At 43.6% G+C, this 19,650-nt stretch overlaps 2 protein-coding genes across 3 annotated transcripts; one reads left to right on the forward strand and one right to left on the reverse strand.

Moving 5' to 3' along the window:
- Positions 1-86: 86 nt before the first annotated feature.
- On the forward strand, positions 87-11,341 carry map3k12 (mitogen-activated protein kinase kinase kinase 12). Its single transcript, XM_035657366.1, has 14 exons — positions 87-277; positions 1,683-2,206; positions 4,461-4,644; positions 4,757-4,948; positions 5,062-5,220; positions 5,900-6,058; positions 6,239-6,347; positions 6,513-6,622; positions 6,885-7,001; positions 7,101-7,235; positions 7,332-8,055; positions 8,143-8,210; positions 8,374-8,671; positions 9,832-11,341. The coding sequence occupies exons 2-14, from the start codon at positions 1,744-1,746 to the stop codon at positions 9,985-9,987; spliced, it is 2,874 nt and encodes a 957-aa protein (XP_035513259.1). The 5' UTR covers positions 87-277; positions 1,683-1,743; the 3' UTR covers positions 9,988-11,341.
- Positions 11,342-13,027: 1,686 nt separating this feature from the next.
- On the reverse strand, positions 13,028-19,561 carry LOC118324427 (poly(rC)-binding protein 2-like). Of its 2 annotated transcripts, none has more exons than XM_035656768.1 (13): positions 19,401-19,561; positions 18,477-18,610; positions 18,285-18,308; positions 18,154-18,186; positions 17,880-17,996; positions 17,653-17,784; positions 17,427-17,555; positions 17,202-17,276; positions 16,871-16,930; positions 16,445-16,517; positions 16,293-16,348; positions 16,000-16,169; positions 13,028-14,274 (listed from the first exon to the last, which is right to left on the reverse strand). In XM_035656768.1, exons 2-13 carry the CDS (start codon positions 18,543-18,545, stop codon positions 14,238-14,240), a joined length of 975 nt encoding a protein of 324 aa, XP_035512661.1. In that variant the 5' UTR covers positions 18,546-18,610; positions 19,401-19,561; the 3' UTR covers positions 13,028-14,237. The 2 variants fall into 2 exon arrangements, with proteins under 2 accessions (XP_035512661.1, XP_035512662.1); XM_035656769.1 differs by having other exon boundaries at positions 16,889-16,930; positions 19,401-19,560.
- Between the last annotated feature and the right edge of the window lie 89 nt (positions 19,562-19,650).

The following is a 19,650-nucleotide window of genomic DNA, read 5'->3' on the forward strand; positions in this document are numbered from 1 at the left end:
GTCAATTCAGCACTGGGAAGGAGACAGCTTCCCCCCCCCCCCCCCTAAAAAAAACCCAGCGCGCCTCACGTTGCATGGGTCCCCGGTTATTGATAACACAATTTGCCCGCTGGGATCTTTCCCAGTAGCGTGGAAACTCGTGGATACGGGGGGACCGGAGACACAACAGACAGCACGGACCGAAGAAAAACAACGATCTGCTCGTTATCACCGACAAAATATAAAGCCGAGCCCACCCCTTTCACTTGACAACGCGACATCAAACCCAGGCAGAAAGGTATGGGAATGTCATACTATCCGGTTAAATGCCGATTGAATGAGAAATCATATGGGGGGGAGGAGGAGGTGTGGGGGTTATCACAGGACTGGTCGGGGTATGGTGCCCGTCGGTGCGGTAGCGTTCACGCCGCTCACACTGCACCAATGAACTGATGCTGCCAAGAAACCAAAGCATCGTCGATGAAAGCTGGAAAAATGTCCTATTCTGTGTTGCAGCGAGGGGAGAAAAAAAAAAAAAAAAGACCCACAGCAGGAAGAATAATGTGCGCTTGGTGCCAACGTTGAGTAAATGTGCAAGACGCTGCGGCAGTTTCACTTGGCATGGACCATAGTAGGCATCGGGCTTGCAATTCATGCACGTCGGCTGTGATGCTGCTGAGTGTCATCATCATCACATCCTCGGTTATTTAAAGATTGATTCTTCCTGCGTTTTGTGTGCGTGTGTTGCACTGCTCCGTTTGCACAGCCTCCCCCCCGGTGGTTGTTTTTATTGCCCATGTTTTTATTATTATTATAATTTTTTATTTCACCCTCTCATGTCTGTCTCTCTCGACCGCCGTGGCTCTTCTCTCATGCAGTGGTGCAGTACAAGACATGGAGCTGGTGTAGGATATGTGAATTGGATACATGTGCTCTCTCTCGCTTTCTCTCTCTCTCTCTCTCTCTCACACACACATGCACGCACGCAGGCACGCACGCACGTACGTACGTACGTACACATCCACACTGAGGCGGTTATGCAATTCGTCATATTCTTCAGATGCACACAATGCTCTTTTTCTCTTTGAACGCATGACCGACGACATATGGAAGCTGCTGAACGAGCCTTGCTCTGATGCTGCCACACTGAGGGACGGTTAAAGAACAGGTGACAATCATTGGGGGCTGTGGATGGTACAACCTCCTCTGGTCGGTTCATTCATAAAGCCCATCTACGCTCTGGATGATGGCTCCACTGGGGAAAGTGCTGGTTCTCCCATTCACAGGCACAGAGATGAGGCTTTACTGCGTGATTCAGACAGAGTGTTTGGTTGTGGAAATGGAGCGATTGAGTGGTTAAACTGGGGCTGGCTGGCTGCCCAACTCACTCCACTGTTTTGGTGTTTTTTTTGTGTGCTTTGGATTGAGTCAAAGAAAAGTTAGTGCAAAGTCTAGTCATTCCTTAATGGATCAAAAAAGAGAGTAGAAGTAGAGCGAGCAGTCGTTTCAGCACCGGACAGCTCCTTTACTGCAAATGGAGCTGTCCATTTTAATCACGGAGCTGTCCGGTGCTGAAATTAATCTACACTTGTCGTTATCTTGAAAAGCAGTAAGTATACTGTTTGCCTATTAACACAAGGGTGAAAAATGGCCGTACTAACGATTATCAATCATTCTTTCTTATCATCAATCTTCTCCTCCAGGCTTACTTCTCATCTTTCCATCCTCCATCCACCCTAACCTGCTGTGTTGGGGAAACCCCTGATGAGTGGGACCTGTATCCATGAGCCCCGTGCCCCTTCCCCTTCCCTGTCAGGCTTCAGTACCCCCATCTCAGAGCCCCCCTATCGAAGACTCGATGGAGACACCCCTGCCTGCACCCCCGAGACGGACCTGACCCCCACACAGTGTGTCCTCCGTAACGTGCTGTCCATCGACACGGGCGGACAGGTGGCGCCGGGCGGCAGCAGCCCTACACCCAGTGATGGACCCTCAGGCCACTTTGACAACAGCGTGCTAAAACTACATGAACATGAGGCCTGCCAGTGCGGCGGCGGGGCCGAGGCGGGGCACAGTCCAGAGGCTGGCGCCGTTCGGAGCCAGTCAGACAACATTCGGCTGCAATCAGGAAGCGGAGGTTTTTTGGAGGGACTGTTTGGCTGTCTAAAACCAGTCTGGACCATGATTGGAAAGGCCTACTCCACTGAACACAAACATAGCCATGAAGGTATGTGGAGATAACAGATAACAAAAGTGTTTTTAACTGTGTTCTTTAAATGGCACAGAACAATGAAAAGTCGGACTAGTTTGAGGCTTAAACATGTTATTCATTCAGTATATGAAACTATTGTGGTGCCTTCGTAACCATGGAGATGCACCATAGTAAAATGAATGTCTGAGCTCATGGATGAAGCTTGAACTCCACAGTGGTTGGAGAAGTACTCAGATTCTGGAAGTTCCCCCTTCCAATCAAAAATATGATTTTCTTCCTTTTCCTGCAGTTGGATGTTTGAGCTTCACTGTGCAGAATGATGTTGGTGCAGAGTTCGACACTAGAAGGATGTTTTCTGGTCCAGTATGCAACTTATACAAGTGTGATGTAGAAACCTGAAGCCACCAAGTCACATACACTGAGACTTTATCTCGGAAATGAACATAGATTGTGAAATGTTTAATGAGTTAGATGGTAAGACAAACATTATTGTTTCAAGCAGATTATTTGTATGTCTTAATAATAATAATATCTGGAGGGGCTCTTTAAGTGAATGTATCAACACAGCAATCCGCATTCAAAATCCTACCACAGTAAAAGTACAGAAGTTCTAGTATCAAATTGTGCTTAAATTATAAGAAGTTCTGCAGAAAGATTGCATCTGTGACAGAGATATCATCATAAAGGTCATTACTAGTTGTTAGTGATGCATCAGAGCTTAAGTGGCTGGTAGAGATGGAGATCTGCTGTCTACTTCATTACGTTGGGTAGTTTAGTCCAGTGGTTTCCAATCAAGGAGTCAGACTCCTTCCAAATTACAAAATAAATCTGAGGGGTGGTGAGATGTTTAATCCAGTAGGTAAATTCTGCTACACAAAATTTGTATTAATATTTTGAAAAACTTTTCTCTCACCTTGCTTTTTTGTTAAATATTGGATAGTTTGACATCTACAAACTGCTTTTGTGTCAGGGGTCACAAGCTAAGAAGGTCAGGGGTCACTGGTTTAAAACTACAGCAGGTAACTTTTATAAAAACAAAAATAACTTTTTGTCATATTTTGCTGAAACTTTCATTATTATATTGTAATGTATAAGACAGATAATCTTTCCGGTTCCTCCTCCTTTGTGCTCTTTATGACATTTGCAGGAATCCACCGTACCTGAACAGAAACAACCAATCAGAGCTGAGGAAGATAGAAAGACACTTTGGGTTGGTGGCTTGAAGATAGTTGATTGTTGAGTCTCCTTCCCAGCGTCTGTATTTGATGACCTGAGACTCAACAATCAACTCTGGTTGGTTGTTTACATTCAGGCCCGGTAGATTCTTGCAGATACCATCAGGCGCACTAGGATGAACCAGAGAAACTTGATTTTCTTTTACAGATAATCTAGCTCATGTTCAACTCTCAGGATATTGTGAACGTTTCAGCAAATATGACAAAAAAAGTGTTTTTTTCAGCTGTCAGATCAATGTAGTTGTATATTTCCCACTAAGAAACATAGTGGAGCAGAAGTGTAAAGCAGCAGAAAACAGAAATACTCAAGTACAAGTTTCTTTACAGTGTACTTAAGGACAGTATTTGAGTAAACTGACTGTTTCCAGTATGATAAATTTTCTTTGCTTTCTGACTGCCCCCGTGTCCTGCTGGCAGCATGACTGTGTTTACGGGTCCGTCAGTGAGTTTTCACAGCTGGCCAGAGGAAGCATCATGTGCATCTGCCTCTGCTGCAGCAGCTCTCTAGAGATCTCGACACTTCAGTGGACCTCATGAAGAATTGATCTGCCTGTCTCTTTTATTCTTCCCAGTTCGTCTCTCTTTAGTGACCATGCTCTCACAGTCATTTAAGTAGAGTCAGTATGACAGATGACAGACAGATTAGACTATGAGTGGATTGCTGTTTTCCCCTCAATGTTTCTCTTATCTCTGGATCCACTGGATAAGTTGTCAATATACCATTTGTTTGAACATGACCAGCGCTTTGTATGATGTAATTGTGTCCTGCCAGCCCATTCTAATGTGTAGCATGGATCTAGCATTTGTTCAGCATACCCCCTCCTCCCAACTCCTCCCTGCCCAAACTTGCAAGAGCACATATTGACATTTTAAGTGTTTGCAATGTGTGATGGATATAATTTAAAGTAATTACCCAGAGGGTGCTACTGAAAAAAATTCTGTTGCAATGCCCGTGTTATCTCTGTGTAATGCTTGGTGATTTCAGATTTAATCATCAAGTTTGTTTGTTTTTGGGATTGTTGGTCTGCATTTAGAGTCCTGGGAGGTTCCCTTTGAGGAAATCTCTGACCTGCAGTGGGTGGGCAGCGGGGCGCAGGGCGCCGTCTTCCTCGGCAAGTTCCACGGAGAAGACGTGGCTGTAAAGAAAGTGCGGGACATCAAAGAGACAGAGATCAAACACCTCCGCAAACTCAAGCACCCCAACATCATCACTTTCAAGTGAGGAAACTTGTGATATCCTACAGGGTCACGAATCATTTAATTGCATAAATCGTTCTTAGATATCTTTCCCTTTCTGGTCACGTGTTATCTGACTCTTCCTTCCTTCCAGGGGTGTCTGCACCCAGGCTCCTTGTTACTGTATCTTGATGGAGTACTGTGCGCAAGGCCAACTGTATGAGGTGCTGAGGGCAGGCCGTAAAATCACACCCTCCCTCCTGGTCGACTGGTCCATGGGCATTGCAGGTGGCATGAACTACCTCCACCTCCACAAAATCATCCATCGAGACCTCAAGTCCCCCAAGTAAGTTGACACACTCAACACAGAGAGCTTAAATTCAACCAACAAAACATGAAACTTCCTGATCAGTTTTATATTATTTCCATGTCACATTACATGTAATCTCACCTTTGCAGCATGCTGATTACACACGATGACCTGGTAAAGATCTCCGACTTCGGCACATCAAAGGAGCTCAGTGACAAGAGCACCAAGATGTCATTTGCCGGCACCGTAGCCTGGATGGCTCCTGAAGTAATTCGAAATGAGCCGGTCTCAGAAAAGGTGGACATCTGGTAAGTCTGATACAGCTTACAAATACATCAGCACATGTTTTTCTATAGTAGAAGAGCAGATATTGTATAAATATCATGAGTTTGTTGTTTGATCAGTGTTTCAAAGACATTCATTCCTCTGAGGCAGGGTTCAGCAACCTTTACTATCAAAAGCAGTTTTTTGGGGAGAAAAAAGCCTTGAGCCTTATAATGCTCATTTCTCACCACAGATCAAGCATGCCGGTTGGCCAGCAGCACTGGTGGTGAAAGCAGATGTATCTGTCAATGCAATATTTTTTACACTGAGACGTTTCTTTTTTTTGATTAAGCTGGGGAGACTCAATACTAGTAGGCACTGCTATTGAGGTTCAGGCGGGTCAGGACATATCGTATGACACACATTTTAGTTGACAACTTTTTAACTTTAAACTTGGTGTGTAAGGGTAGAGAGGGCCAGTGGTAAATGATTAAAAATAACTATTATTCACTTCTATATAATTGTCAGAGCCACAGGGAGCCACTGGAGATGTTGCCTAACCCTGCTCTGAGGGATTTAAAGCTTTACTTAGTGATATTTTGTGTGTTTGATGACGGCTATGTCTTGTTATTACCTTTTTTTTTTCCCTCCAGTCTCTTTGGTTAAAGAGATCTTGACCTCAATGAGACATCTTGAATAATGAAGCTTGGCTTGAACTTTCAGGTCCTTTGGAGTGGTGCTGTGGGAGATGCTAACTGGAGAGATTCCTTATAAAGATGTGGACTCATCTGCCATCATCTGGGGTGTGGGAAACAACAGCCTCCAGCTGCCCGTACCCGAGAGCTGCCCCGATGGCTTCAAGATCCTCCTCAGACAGTGCTGGTGAGTAACGCCTGGAAATGGACAGTTAGAATGAGGAACGAGAGGCAAGAAATGAGCAGATTAAAGTAGTAGAAACAGCGTTGATTCATGGGGAGGCGTTAGTCTGTGGTTTAAGGACTTTATTGATTTTACAGTGCGGTGTAAATGTACACAGCTGTCTTTCTCTTCTTGAATTTGCAGGAACTGTAAGCCCAGGAATAGGCCCTCTTTCCGTCAAATCCTTCTTCATCTGGACATAGCATCAGCGGATGTACTGTCCACTCCACAGGAGACATACTTCAAGTCTCAGGTACGGTTGCTTCTTCGAGTCTGGATATGGAACTGAGATACTGAGATTAAACCAGACACAGATACACATGCCTGCATACTAATCAGAAATTTAATGCCATAAATAAGTGTTTTGAAGTCTGCTTTGGCTAGACAGACCTGGTTAACAGAAATGTGCTCTCATCAGGCTGAATGGCGAGAAGAGGTAAAACAGCACTTTGAGAAGATTAAATCTGAGGGTACTTGTATTCACCGGCTCGATGAGGAACTGATCAACCGACGCAGAGAGGAGCTCAGGTCTGTGCTTTCACTTTTAGATCTCACATATATAGTTTAACTCCGGGTGTCACACTATACCAAATTAGTTGCAACCAGTATGGTACTTTTACTATGTTAGCTTACATGTATGAGGCCATTTTCACTCTGTCCCATTTCTCAATGTCATTCCTTTGTCCGCCCCGGTGGATGAAATAAGTGCCTTGAGTGCATGTCTATTGTGGAGGATTGGGAATCTCTCATGCGGATGCACAATGACATCGGCAGCCTCTTTTCTTCTCAGGCATGCTTTGGACATTCGCGAGCACTATGAGAGGAAACTGGAGAGGGCTAACAACCTTTACATGGAGCTCAGCGCTGTCATGCTGCAGCTGGAGCTTAAAGAGAAAGAGTTGCAGAGGTACAAATAGTTTCATGACCGCAGGGTATATTTTTGTAAAATGCTAACATTTTTCAAATGAATAAGCCAAAGTGCATTTATGCTTCATTTTGCATCCAGGAGAGAGCAGTCTTTGGACAAGAAGTATCCAGGTTTGTTTAAGCACCACAGCTCCAGACAGAGCGGTTCCTCCAACTCCATGGACAAACTCATCAAGAAGAGAAATGTCCCACAAAAACTGCCTTCAGGAAAGAGGTGTTATTTCATAAAATATTGATACTGAAGTGGAAAAATGAATATTCATTAGGCTTGTGGATTGTTGCTGTTGACTAATCCCTCCTACTCTTCCAGGCCAGACATCCTCAAATCTGAGGTAATCATTCCCAAAATGGATTCCTCTGTGATGCAAGTCACTATCCCAGCCTGCCCCAACAGGAGCTCCACTTCTCCCAGCCGGTCTCGGAGGGTAAAGACCCGCCATCGCAAGCCTGGTAAGGGCAGCAGTGGGGACCTGGCTGGACTTAAGGCGAATCAGTCCTCCCCTAATAGGGACACAACTGCCCAGGCTAACAGTTCTACCAATAACACCTCCAAGCAGCTGCTGGAGCCCTCTGCAGCCCTGCGGGGCCTCAGCCACGAGCAGCAGCAGAGGCAGCTATCCTCCTCCAGCCCTGACCTCATCTGCACCACGCTGGAGGCAGAGGGCCAGGGAAAAGGGGAGCCCTCTGTGGGTGGGCTGGAGAGAGGGGGGAGCCTCAGTGCCTCTGCGGGGCTAGGGGGATCGGAGGTTGGGGCAGCCGGTCTAGATGATCTTACAGAAACTCCTCCACGTAGTGACACACCAAGCGAGGATGCTGCATCGTTCCCCTTCTCCAGCAGCCCAGACTCACCATGTGGGAGGGGGGCGGCGGCAGGGCGGGGGTCTCTTGGATCTCCACGTCTGCCTCATGATGGGGAGGATAAAGAAGAAGGAGCTGGTGCTGTAAGGTTGCCCCGGGGGGCATCGGGGGGAATTGGGAGTCAGCACCTCACTCCTTCAGCCATTCTGTACAGGGCAGCTATCACACGCAAACAGGTACAGTGTCCGTTCATACTCCTCAGTGTTCCTCTGGTTATTCTTTCATCATTTTCACTTGTGCATTTTCCCTGTTTCTGACTACAGAGGCGTGGAGTGTCATCAGAAGAGGAGGAGGGTGAAGTTGACAGTGAGGTTGAGTTACCACGGAGACGGTGAGTAACTTGCTGTCCTTCGTCACTGGAAAATTCCCTCAAGCCATCTTCCCTCTCTGACAAGTTGCTGATTTATTCAGAGAACAGCGAATAATTAAATTAACAGTGTCAAATGTGCTTTTGAAACCTGGTCTTGTTGTTATTTATTTTTTAATCTCTCCAGACGTCCGACCAGCATCACCAAGTGCCAGTCGGTGTCTACCTTCAGCTCAGAGAACCTGTCGGTGTCGGACGGCGAGGAGGGCCACACAACTGACCACTCTCACAGCGGCACCCCCGACGTGGTCAGCACTAACACGGACGACAGGTTGGACGACCGCAGCGACGACCTCCTCTCTCAAGGGTCGGAGATCCCAGCGGACAACACTGATCCTGCTCAGGCTTCCGATGGCCTGTCGGAGAGAGACGGAGTGCTGGGCCAGGCCAAAGCTCAGCTGGACGCCGGGCAGAATCCTAATGAGGTAAAGCACAGAAGATCACTCTTCTTAGCACTTTGTCCGAAAATCTGAAGTTCAAAGTAACAACTTAAAGAACACTACAATACATTTATCTGACAGATATAGTAAGTAGTGACTTTTTGGCTCGACATTTAACAAGACAAACACGATAAACTTAAAGATCTAGTGTGTAATTAGCAAAGATGGATTATAATATTCATAGGTATGTTTTCATTACTGTATAATCACCTGAAAATAAGAATATTTGTATTTTCGTTACCTTAGAATTAGCTGTTTTTATCTACAGGGTGAGAGGGTCCTTTTATATGGAGGCTGCCATGTTGCACCGCCATGTTTGTTTACAGTAGCTCAGAATGGACAAACAATTAGGGTCTAAATAGGGCTTTTTGCGTTTCTTAGTTTCTCCTACACGCTTGGAAGGGCGGGTGGTATTCAAGTTGGTTGTAACCTGCAACTTCACCGCTAGATGCCACTGAATCCTTCACACTGGTTCTTTGGGGCCACATTTCAGATGTCTGGTTCTATTTAAATAAGTTTCCACAGAAGGAAAATTATTCATCATTTCACAAAAATGCAAAGATTAGAGAAAAGTATGAAAACTGAAAACATATTTGTGTAGCAGAACTTTTGTCTTGTCTTCTTCCCTAAACCATTAATTATTTAATATTAAAGGACCAGTATGGAGGATTAAGTGGCATCAAGCAGCGAAGTTGCAGAATACAACTAACTGAACACCGCTCGTGTCTGTATTTGACGACTTGGGAATGAGAACGGGCTGTGAAGTGTGTGGGAGAAACTACGGTGGCTGCAGCCAGTGTTTGGTTTGTCTGTTCTGAGCTACTGTAGAAATATGGCGGACTCCATTGAAGGCAACCGGCTGCATCTGTATCTGAAAACATACCTTTCCTACATTTCTGCCAATATATCCTCCTAAATGTCACACACTTGACCTTTAAAAATCATATAAGTCATTTATAATAATATTATAGTTTTACAGTACATTTGTTGATAATACTAAGTATGATTTTGAATGCAGGACCTTCACTTGTAATGTATTTTTACATCGTCGTATTTGTAAAGAATCTCAATATTTGTTCCACCACTGCCAAAATCATTTAATATCTGCTGTAGGTGTGACATTGTTTTCCACTCTCTCTCTACAGAGTCGGGCCCTGTGCGATGACTCCGACTGCGACAGTGCTGAGCTGGATCAGTCAGGTAGCGGAGAGCCCAGCCGTCCTCCCAGTGCCGGAGCGTGGGCGCCGCCGTCTCAACCCTATCAGGGGTCTCCACAGGCGCCTCATACAGGACCCCCGTAGGTGGCTGGACTCTAGCAAAGACCTCCAGTTACTCTACAGTGAAAAACGATCACAGGCGTACACCAATCTGTCAGTGCAGTACATTACTGTTTTCATGAGGGATCACACTTACTACACCACTCAGACTATGACAAGTTGACTTATGGTGTCTCATAAGTTTGTTGGCTGGCAAACCTACATCAGATGACATAGGACATTTGTCATAACCTGACATCAGATATTTTGGCAGCTTGTGACATCAGATAAATGTCAATTAAGTTCAGTAGGGTTTTTATTTTTTATTTTTTAGGCAACATAGTTACCACGGTAACCTTAGCCACTGCTCCAGTTCGGCAAAAACCCTTCCACAGACGCACACGCACGAACAAGATGCCACACTTGTTGTCCTTTAAACACTCTAATCCTCACTCTGGGAGCGTCCTCCATGATACTCCACACACTAATGCATCAAATACTAATGAATAATAATGTAAATATCCATTACATACCACATGAGAAATATCTAACTTTATTTTATTTGTAAGATAAAAATGTAAGACTAAACGGTATGCAGCCCTGTGAACAAATGCATGACTACATGTTTATAATTTATGGTTCGAATGTGTCAGTTTTATATTTTGTGAAAGTTTACACTTTTTTAATCCTGAAAGTATTACTTCAGTTATTTTGTTTTTTGTTAATAAATGTCAGCACTCAAGAAAAGAAATGTCTAAATGGAATGAAAATCTCACCAAGACATCGATCATGATGCATAATTAGGATTCTCAGTAGGTAATATATTATTTTTTTTAACCCTCCTACTACTGAGTTTCAGATACACATAACGACATGCTTGAGGATTTTTATTAAGCTTATCAAATGTGTGATGTGACGGAGACCTTTGGGTTCACTCAAAATGCACTTCTGCCATTGTATGTATGTATACTGGTGTCTGAAACTTTGAAAGGTAGTGTGTGTGTTCATAGAAAAGGACCTCTGACATGCACTAGCGTCTGTATCCAAGGTAATATCTCAGCAACAAACACTGGTGCTTCAGTAAAAGATTTAACATTGTCAGATTCACAAGGGGCATTTTAAAAAACGTCAAAAAGGTCAAAATCGCTGCAGCAGAACCAGAGATATCGTCTTTATTCCACGCATTCTTCTTCCTTGTTAATACCTGCCGCCTACATTACCCACAATGCAACTCCACCAACAACACTTGTGTTGTAGATTCAGGTGTTTTATGCTAGTAGCGGCTAATGTAGCCCCGAGACGTTGGCCTCAAGCAGGGATGAGGAGCGAGCTCTGGTAAGCTCACTTCTCTCCTAACTCCACACCTCCAGATTTTTTTTTTCTTTGAATTTGTATTCTTCTTCAATCCCACTGACTCAAGTGACATCACTTGAGGCAGTTTAGTTCTATAAACTGTAGTGCTACTTCCCAAGACTTGTAAAACCGCTGTCAAATGTGTGAAATCGGAGTGGAGTTCCCCTTTAAGTAATGAACCAAAAGGACTGCTATAGTTCACAATGTTGATAGGCTTCATAAAAACCTCAAGTGTTCCTTTTACCCTTTAAGATTAACTGCGGAAGTAGCCAGATAAGGAATAGAGCACTTCTCTGTGGTGGTTACTAGTAGAACAGTAAGTATCCTTTGGGTTTGAATAGAAATGTTTTGTTTTTATACAGCATTGCACATTGTACCTGTAACATAGGAATTATATCGAAAAGCAAAATATTATGAGCAACAATAAATAATGTATTGGTTAAAAAAAACGTGTGATGTTTTTTTAAAAGGAACGAGCAAAATGTCGGAGTCAGATAAGACAGCTGAACGAAAAATAAATGACTATTTTCAATTACTTTAAGCATGTCCAAACTGTTCCAGTGTCATTTCTTAAAGCCCTCCTCCAATCAAACATGTTTCTTTTCTTGTTTCTACAGTTGGATGTTTGAGCTTCACTGTGCAGAATAATGTATGTGCAGAGTTTGACACTAGAAGGATGTTTTTACATTCATCAGCTGGAAGTGGAAAGTTTCTCTGTGCTCATTGAAAATATGATTTTAAGGGGTGGGGACTACGAGCATTATTTGTGACATCACAAATATTTTTTGGAAGTCAGTCCTGGTCCAGTGTACAATTTATAGACGTGTGATGTCGCAACTTTGTGCAGAGTGGCGCTTGCATCAACATCTCGTCGCACCAACTTTGTCTTTTGTTATTGTTTTGATGTGAGAGACCCCCTGGTGGCAGTAATGGTTTCAAACCGGGGAACGCTTGGCCAACTCTACGCCATTTCTTCGCCTGGTTTTCACCTTTTGTGCATCGCAATGTTTTCTCACGAGGCTCTGGACAGCTCTGGGCCACTGTGTATTTCACAAAAGCTCCGTCCGTAAAAAAAACACTCACTTGGCGGCACCCTCTCCCCCTTCTACGCTGCTGATGTGCTTTTTTTCCGCCGGGCCAAGGCGTTTTTCGTGCGCGCACCAATATCTACGACCCGGTGGGCGGTATACATTACTAACCCCTACCGTTATTCCGGATGGGCAGGCGTGTGCGCGTTTAAATGGGAAATTGCCGTAAAGCGTTCGTGTTTCTCAGCTCGTTCTCGGTTCTCCGGCGATAAATTCGTCCATTTCCAATTTACACGGCGACCGGTAGTCCCAAAAGTTGCAAGGTTTGGTTTTCCGCCTGGGGTTGTGAGGCGCCTGGGGGGGGTTCTCACCATCTTTTTCCAGCAACAGGCCCCCATTTAGACCATCCAAGCATGATCTTCTAAACGAGGTTTGATGTAAGCTAAAAAGAAAAGTTGCCAAATTCCCCTTTAATGTGAGAGACACCCTAGTGGCAGAAATTACATATTGTACATTTAATGCATGTCTGTAGTGGATCTTTAAGTTTAGCCTTTCACACCTTTATGTCATTTTAAGAAAGACACAGAGACAGGATCATGTTTTTAGATTATTATTAAATCTGATCTTGATAATCAAGTCATCGCAGTTTGTCAGCTGCCTTTATAAATAAATAAACATTACAACATAAGAATGACAAAGAATTGTTTAAGCATTTCACATCTTTTTTATTTCTGCATTTCATTTCTTCAACAATTTAATTGCACCCAGATCTACAATAGTTTGAAAACGTGCACAAAAACGTGAGTTTCTTCATCCTGCAAAGAATAATAAAAAATAAAATCTGACCCAGGCAAAAAAGGATAGCAGGAAACTAGTGTTAATTCTATAATTCTCCTTCTAGTTAATCATAATTTAATACCTCAGCATAATATACTTATAAAGACCAATATGTCTTGTAGTTTTGCCCCTTGCAGCATTCCCCAGCCCTGCAGTTAAAAAAAATATTTTCTCTATTTAAAACAAACATTTCAATGTTATTATCATCATCATCATCGTCATTACTATGGTCTTAGTAATTTCAGAGAAAAGAAAATATTTTCCTCTCATTCAGGCCCATTCCTGGTGACCAAGGCCCACCCACCCTTATCAGAATCCAATACACAACAATGCTCAAAAGTCCTGATCGAGAAATAAAACGGATGGAAACACAGGAATGACACAAAACAATTACTCAGCAAATTAGAGGTGAGACACAATGTAGCTTAAAATTCTCCTTTGAACCCGCACTCAAGGGATAAATTACCTTCAGACTAAAAAGGTTTTTTCCTGCATAAAATCTTCAACTGGAGATCATACACACCCACTGAAACCCGTTAAACCCACAATGCCTCATTCAGGAAGTACAGCTTCAAAATGAAGATGGCAAATATCAATGAATTCTACTCTTACAAGGAGCTGTGTATTAAATAAAATAAATAGATATTTAAAAAGGAAGGGAGAGAACAGTCCATCTATAATGTTATTGTGTGTCTTTTTTTTCTTCATTTTTACATTTTCTAAGAAAAATCTGACATAAGAAAAACATTATTTATGCCTTTTCAGATTTTTCTAAAACGTTTTACCTATATCAAGAAGATCATACAGATATACAGTAAAATAAGAGAAAAAAATACAACAGAAGGAAGTCTTTAAAAACTATATGCAAAGGGAATTTAAAAACATAATAAATAAATAAAATACCAATATCATGATGATGGTGTAATTACAACTGAGAAGGTTTTGTTTTTTAAAACCAAAGCAGAGGAGAAAACAGTGAGTTTATAGTACTTGGTTTTTGCATTAAGTTCAATAAGGGACCTCTTGGTAAAAAGTAGGGGGAGGGGTTACATTAGGTGCTGATGAAGATCCTCCATGTCAGTTGGCTGCGAGTCCAGTAGCTTCAGAAGACAGCCTGAGCAGCACAACGGAAAACAGAGAAAATTCAACTTAATATTGGATTTAAAAACACTTAAATAGCAACTTTAAATGGTGACATTTTTAAATGTGACACACTTGATTGATGTTTTTCTGGATTTGAAATAATGCAACAACCAACAATAATAATTTGAAGAATACTGTGTTAAAACTCCTCCTGTAATGTTTAAACACTACATATTGTCATGTGTCTTTGCCTGTATCTTTTCTTGCTTCTCATTTCCCTTCCTCCTTTGCGCTCACCCTCTTCCTCTTCACAGTGTATTTCTCAGCACTTCTCCCTCTCTTAGGTTTCTCTTCTTTAAAAAAACCTCACACCTTCTCTCCCATCTTCTCAATCACTCAGTCAATCCCCTCTTTGACAGTGTAGAAAATCTATCCAGACAGCCAATCAAGAATCGAATTAGTTTGAAGTATACTGTCAAAAGACAGATAGGACAGACATGTTAACGCCTTACTGCCTAATTAAGAGACGATAATTTATTTCACAGGTGGGAAAAAAATGTATGTTAATACAATTATCTTTACGCTGGGTGAATAAGCCGTTTCTTGTTTTTAAGTTTAACAGCGCAGAGTACCGTTTGAGTTCGGTGAAACATAATTTTCCTGCAGAATATTGTCGACTTTTACAAACTACCGTCCTCAATTTGACAATAACCGTACCTTCCTGTTTTAACCTTTAACCTTATTTTCATAAAAGCCCATCCAGGGACGGGTGTTGCACCAGGATACTACTCAGATAAGCTGACAGCTTGTCTATGTTTACTGTCTCTGTCCTTATTAAATAAACCATAAATAAAGAACAAAAGATGACGCCGGACAGGAATGCGTTGATAAGTGAGGAGCATGAGCGATATTCTATTATTCTTCCTACTGAAATTTTTATCACATCTTAATGGGACTTCCTGTCTGTATAAACTCATCAGGCCAATGCTCAGTTAATAATAAATACATTAATTAATACATTGTTTATGTGGTTACAGTGTGTGGAAAGTGTGTGTGTGTGGTGGACCACGGAGAGAACAGCTAATGTTTATGCTGCTGCTAAAGGGGAACCTAACAAACAATAAACCTCTTGCCACTCTAATCAGTCAGTATAATATATATCAAAAAAGGGGAAAAAATGATAAAGTCTGTCTCCTATTTTCTTAACAACCGTTGATCTGATCGACTTTACACTTTACAGGCGTCTTGCTGGGGAAGTAAGTGCAATGTCGAGTGTGAAGTTGATCAGTTGAGCGGTTCAAGCAGCTATACCGGGAACTGAGCCATCAGCCCACTGCAAACAACCCGCCCCGAACGGACACTTCACCAGTGAAATAAATGATTACATTAAATAAATAATGGCCATAAAACATTCTAATCAAACCCAAGATAAAGAGGAAGTCTACTTAAAGTAACAGCGAATAAAGCGGTAGGTAAATATTGACCAATTCTTTAATCGCATTACTATTATTATTAACCACGAGGGTGCTTCACAAAGCATTGGCCTCAGAAAAAAAAGCTTATTATAATGTTATTAACGTGTAAACATCAAACCCATATAAACATTTCCTACAATCACATCGACGCTGACAAACTGCTCTCTGGGGAGTTTTACCATTTCAGACACAAAGTAAAGTATCAGACACAAAACACTGCTGTGTTGCTGTCAACTTGCTGCTCTGTGATGGATGTGTTGCACTAGCATAAAGCCTCTTACCGGGCATTGATCAGGTACTCAGCCAGGCTGATACTAGCATGGGAGCCAGTGATGGTGACCTGTCTGTCAGTAGAGCCCTCCACAGGGTTGGCAATCTTGATCTGGGCCCCTGACATCTGACGGATCTCATTGATCTTTGCACCCTGACGGCCAATGATGCAGCCAATGAGCTGAGGAAGAAGAAAGAACGCGAGAACACATCAGGAAAGACACAAACAGCAAGAAAATAAGCTAAATAATGATCACAAGAACAGTAAATAGGCAAAAAAAAAAAGGAGATAAAAGCGACTTACATCGTTTGGAATGGTCAGCTCATGAGAGCCAGTTTGTGCAGAGGCATCCATCCCAGCTGAAGAAATGTAAAGAAAGCCCATGAGTGTGTTGACTAGGTGGATTATTACAAATCTACAGCAATCGCATTCCCTCTTTCAATCTGTCCACCTACCCTGGAAGCCCTGGTTGCTATGTGCAATGGGGAAGGGGCTCTGCTGCATGGCCAGCTGGTGAAGTTTGGTGAGCTGTTGAAACAACGGAGGAAAGAACGTGGAGAGCAAAAAACAAACAAACATTATGAGTGAAAAAAAATCTAGAAGACCGTTCCAAAGCTGAAAATTTTGCAATTATTTCCCTTTTGTAAGTGGTTATTGTGATAATGAGAGGAAAACGTGAAATGGGACATGGAACTTGTGATTTAGTTTAAAAGGTTAAATAAAAATATATCATTCAAACTGTAAATATTATCTTTAAAAATATATAATATAGATGTATGCATCAGGCAGTGGTGGTTGGAAAAATAAAGAGTCAGAGGGATGAAAGAAGAAGGTGGCATGGCTTCCCAGGACCGAAGTTGCAAATATATTGGATCACTTACAGAGGGCCCTTCACTTACATCAGGCTGTGGAATGGCGTGCTGCCCTTGGACAGCGTATGCCTGCAAGGAGAGAACAGCACTTAGGAGGGTGTGGCAGTGTCACACACAGTGTGCTCCAATATCCATCAGTCGTCTGTCCTTGGTGTGCCACAAGAGCTACAGACAGTACACCCGCAAACTAGAATGATAGCCCGTATAATTAAATTCCTTTGGTTACAATTGCTCCAGAACATACCCACCCCACTAAAACACAGTGGAAACCGCTTGGGCAAATAGAACCAGTGAGACATGTGAAAGGAACAAACAAACAAATGTTTTAAACGTTATTTACCTGACCACCTGCAAAGATGACAGGAGAGCCTGAGGGTTTGGGTCTGTACGGGATGGTCACTCCCTTCGGTGGAGACTGAGAAAAACAGAAATATCCACCATTGGCTACTGAAGTAACAGCAACAGGAACACAAACAATAACAATCAATCAACAACAGGCATCACAGATGTAACCAAAAAAAAGAGCAGAAGCAGCATCGTAAAATGTGTTAAAAAGTGTTCGTACCTCGAGCATGACGACGCAGATCTGCTTGACACACTCGATAATGGACTGTGGGGTCCCTGCAACGGTGATGGCACGCTCTGTTGAGTTGGGCAACATGTCCCCTGCTACTTGTACCTGAGCTCCTGCTGACTGCAACGACACACCCACAGGCAAGAGTTACGCCACACACGAGGGATAAGACACGGCTTTCAAACCTCACAAAAGAGAAAGAAGCGTGACGACTAACCTCTCTGATTTCCTTGATCTTGCAGCCACCTTTGCCAATGAGTGAGCCGCACTGGCTGGCAGGCACAACAAGGCGCATGGTGACCGGTGGTTTGCTGGTGGCCGTACTGTTAGTCATTGAGGTGCTGATGTCCTGGAGGGAAGGAGACACGACAAACGGGGCTTAGAAAATGTTTTAAAATGGTTAATATTTCGGCTCTAACGTGCAAATAAACACATCAAACTAACCTCCTCCAGTTTCTCAATGATCATAGAGAAGGCTTTAAAAATGGAGGTGGTGGGTCCCGCGAGGGTGATGATCCTCTCCGGACAGTTCCCCTCCGAGATGTTGATGCGAGCGCCACTCTGCACCGACGGGGGAACAAAACAGGAAATATCCAATCAGTCACAGCATTGTCATATGATGCATGAGTCAGTGTCACTAAGATGATGAACATGTTTCTTCTTGTTTTCCCCACATAGCTTTTTTTTTTTTCTCCCCTTCTTTTTAAAGGCACCTTACCTCCTCTCTCATCTTCTTTACTGACTCTCCTTTCTGTAAAAGAAAAAGCACAAATACACAATATTTACAAAACACGCCGAGGGGACCGAGATGTAGATAGTAGCATCGTTCTGGCCGTAAACACAACTCACCTTGCCAATGATGCTTCCAACCTCCTGCAGGAGAGAATAAAAACGCACGTTAAAGCAACACACGTATTCTTCCAGGTCACTGACAGAGGAGACACTGGCGGTTTGTTTCACTTTCACTCTGAAGCTACAGTGGGACGTAACCCTGATTAAAACAGAGCAGCGACTCCAGGTTTCAAAACTTATCGCACTCACCTTCCCATGCATGAGTAGCCTGATTGTTAAGGTGACATTAAGTCCTCCTTCGACCAGACTCGAGTCCATTGCTGCAGCTGAATCCACACGCTAAACTGGCCAACAAAGTGGGTCTTTGGTCACTGGCTGAATGTCTGCAACAGAGAGGAGAAAGTAGTTACTGGAAACTATCAGGACATCTCAGTAGAAAGCCTTGTTTACTAAAAAAAAAACAAAAAAAACACCAAGCTGCTGTCAGTGCAGATCAATGAAGTGATGCAGGCAGTTAACATCTTGCAGACTTGAGCTCGTACTGTACTTTAATAACGTCAGCTCGCCACTCTGAAAGAATGAGACGTTTCAGTCCAGTGATTCACATTAGACTGGCCCCGGTCCACTCATTCACGTTAGCACAATGACCCACTGTCTCCCCTTGCGGCGGCGTCTAATTCCTGGCAATTGAACAGCTGTGGCGACACAGGTTGACGCTGTATGTCGTGCGGGCCTAAACGCAAGCAGCCCCCCCCAAAAAACGTGTGCATTTACATCAACCCTCGTGTGTGTGTGCAGCAACTTAAAGCCCGTAGGTTCACGTTAACACCGCAAATAAAACCTGTTTCAGGAGGTAGCATCACAGCTAGTCACGCAACCGAGGATCGGTGAGTTAGCGTCGTAACATTTCTACCCCCCCAACTCCAATCAAAACACACAGAAATCCCTCCACCGCCGGGGGTATCAAACCCGCGCAGCTCGCAAAACGCAGCAAGCGAGCAAGTTAAACACAGCTCGGCTCATTTTCCGCGTTAGCCTCGCTTCAAATCCAGGAAATAGCCGCATCCCCGCGGCCTACGGAGCGCAGTGAGGCAACCGCGAGTTTATCCGCCGTCCGTCCTTCACTGGTGGAGGGAAAAGAAAACACAAAGCCCGAGCGGCGGAGGCTCTTACCCGAACCGTCCCTTGAAGAGTGTTCAGGGGGTGGGTAGGGTGGCGAGGGTGGAAGGGGAGAGGTTCGGGAGGGAGTTTTGAAAGGATCCGGGGAAGAGGGAAGAGACGCCGCTGTTCGATCGGACTCCACTCTTCTGCTTGGCACAAAAGACAAAATGAATTCAACTTTGACCTCTCCGCCGCCCCGCCCCTCTCTGTGGGTCAACCCCGCCCACCCCGGAGCGCTGCCACGGCGGATGGTTGAAGCGCC

Source organism: Morone saxatilis, unplaced genomic scaffold, assembly GCF_004916995.1.
Source record: "Morone saxatilis isolate NCDOM2014 unplaced genomic scaffold, NCSU_SB_2.0 Contig15, whole genome shotgun sequence".
NCBI lineage: Eukaryota > Metazoa > Chordata > Actinopteri > Moronidae > Morone > Morone saxatilis.

Excerpts from the sequence above, each read along its gene's own strand:
- map3k12 (XM_035657366.1), top strand. The coding sequence starts at position 1,744 with ATGAGTGGGACCTGTATCCATGAGCCCCGTGCCCCTTCCCCTTCCCTG. Across the intron at positions 4,949-5,061 it reads CGAGACCTCAAGTCCCCCAA|CATGCTGATTACACACGATG; the intron begins GTAAGTTGACAC and ends TCACCTTTGCAG. Across the intron at positions 7,236-7,331 it reads AAACTGCCTTCAGGAAAGAG|GCCAGACATCCTCAAATCTG; the intron begins GTGTTATTTCAT and ends CTACTCTTCCAG.
- LOC118324427 (XM_035656768.1), bottom strand. The coding sequence starts at position 18,545 with ATGGACTCGAGTCTGGTCGAAGGAGGACTTAATGTCACCTTAACAATC. Across the intron at positions 17,277-17,426 it reads TCTGCGTCGTCATGCTCGAG|TCTCCACCGAAGGGAGTGAC; the intron begins GTACGAACACTT and ends TGTTTTTCTCAG. Across the intron at positions 16,518-16,870 it reads ATGTAAGTGAAGGGCCCTCT|CTCACCAAACTTCACCAGCT; the intron begins GTAAGTGATCCA and ends TTGTTTCAACAG.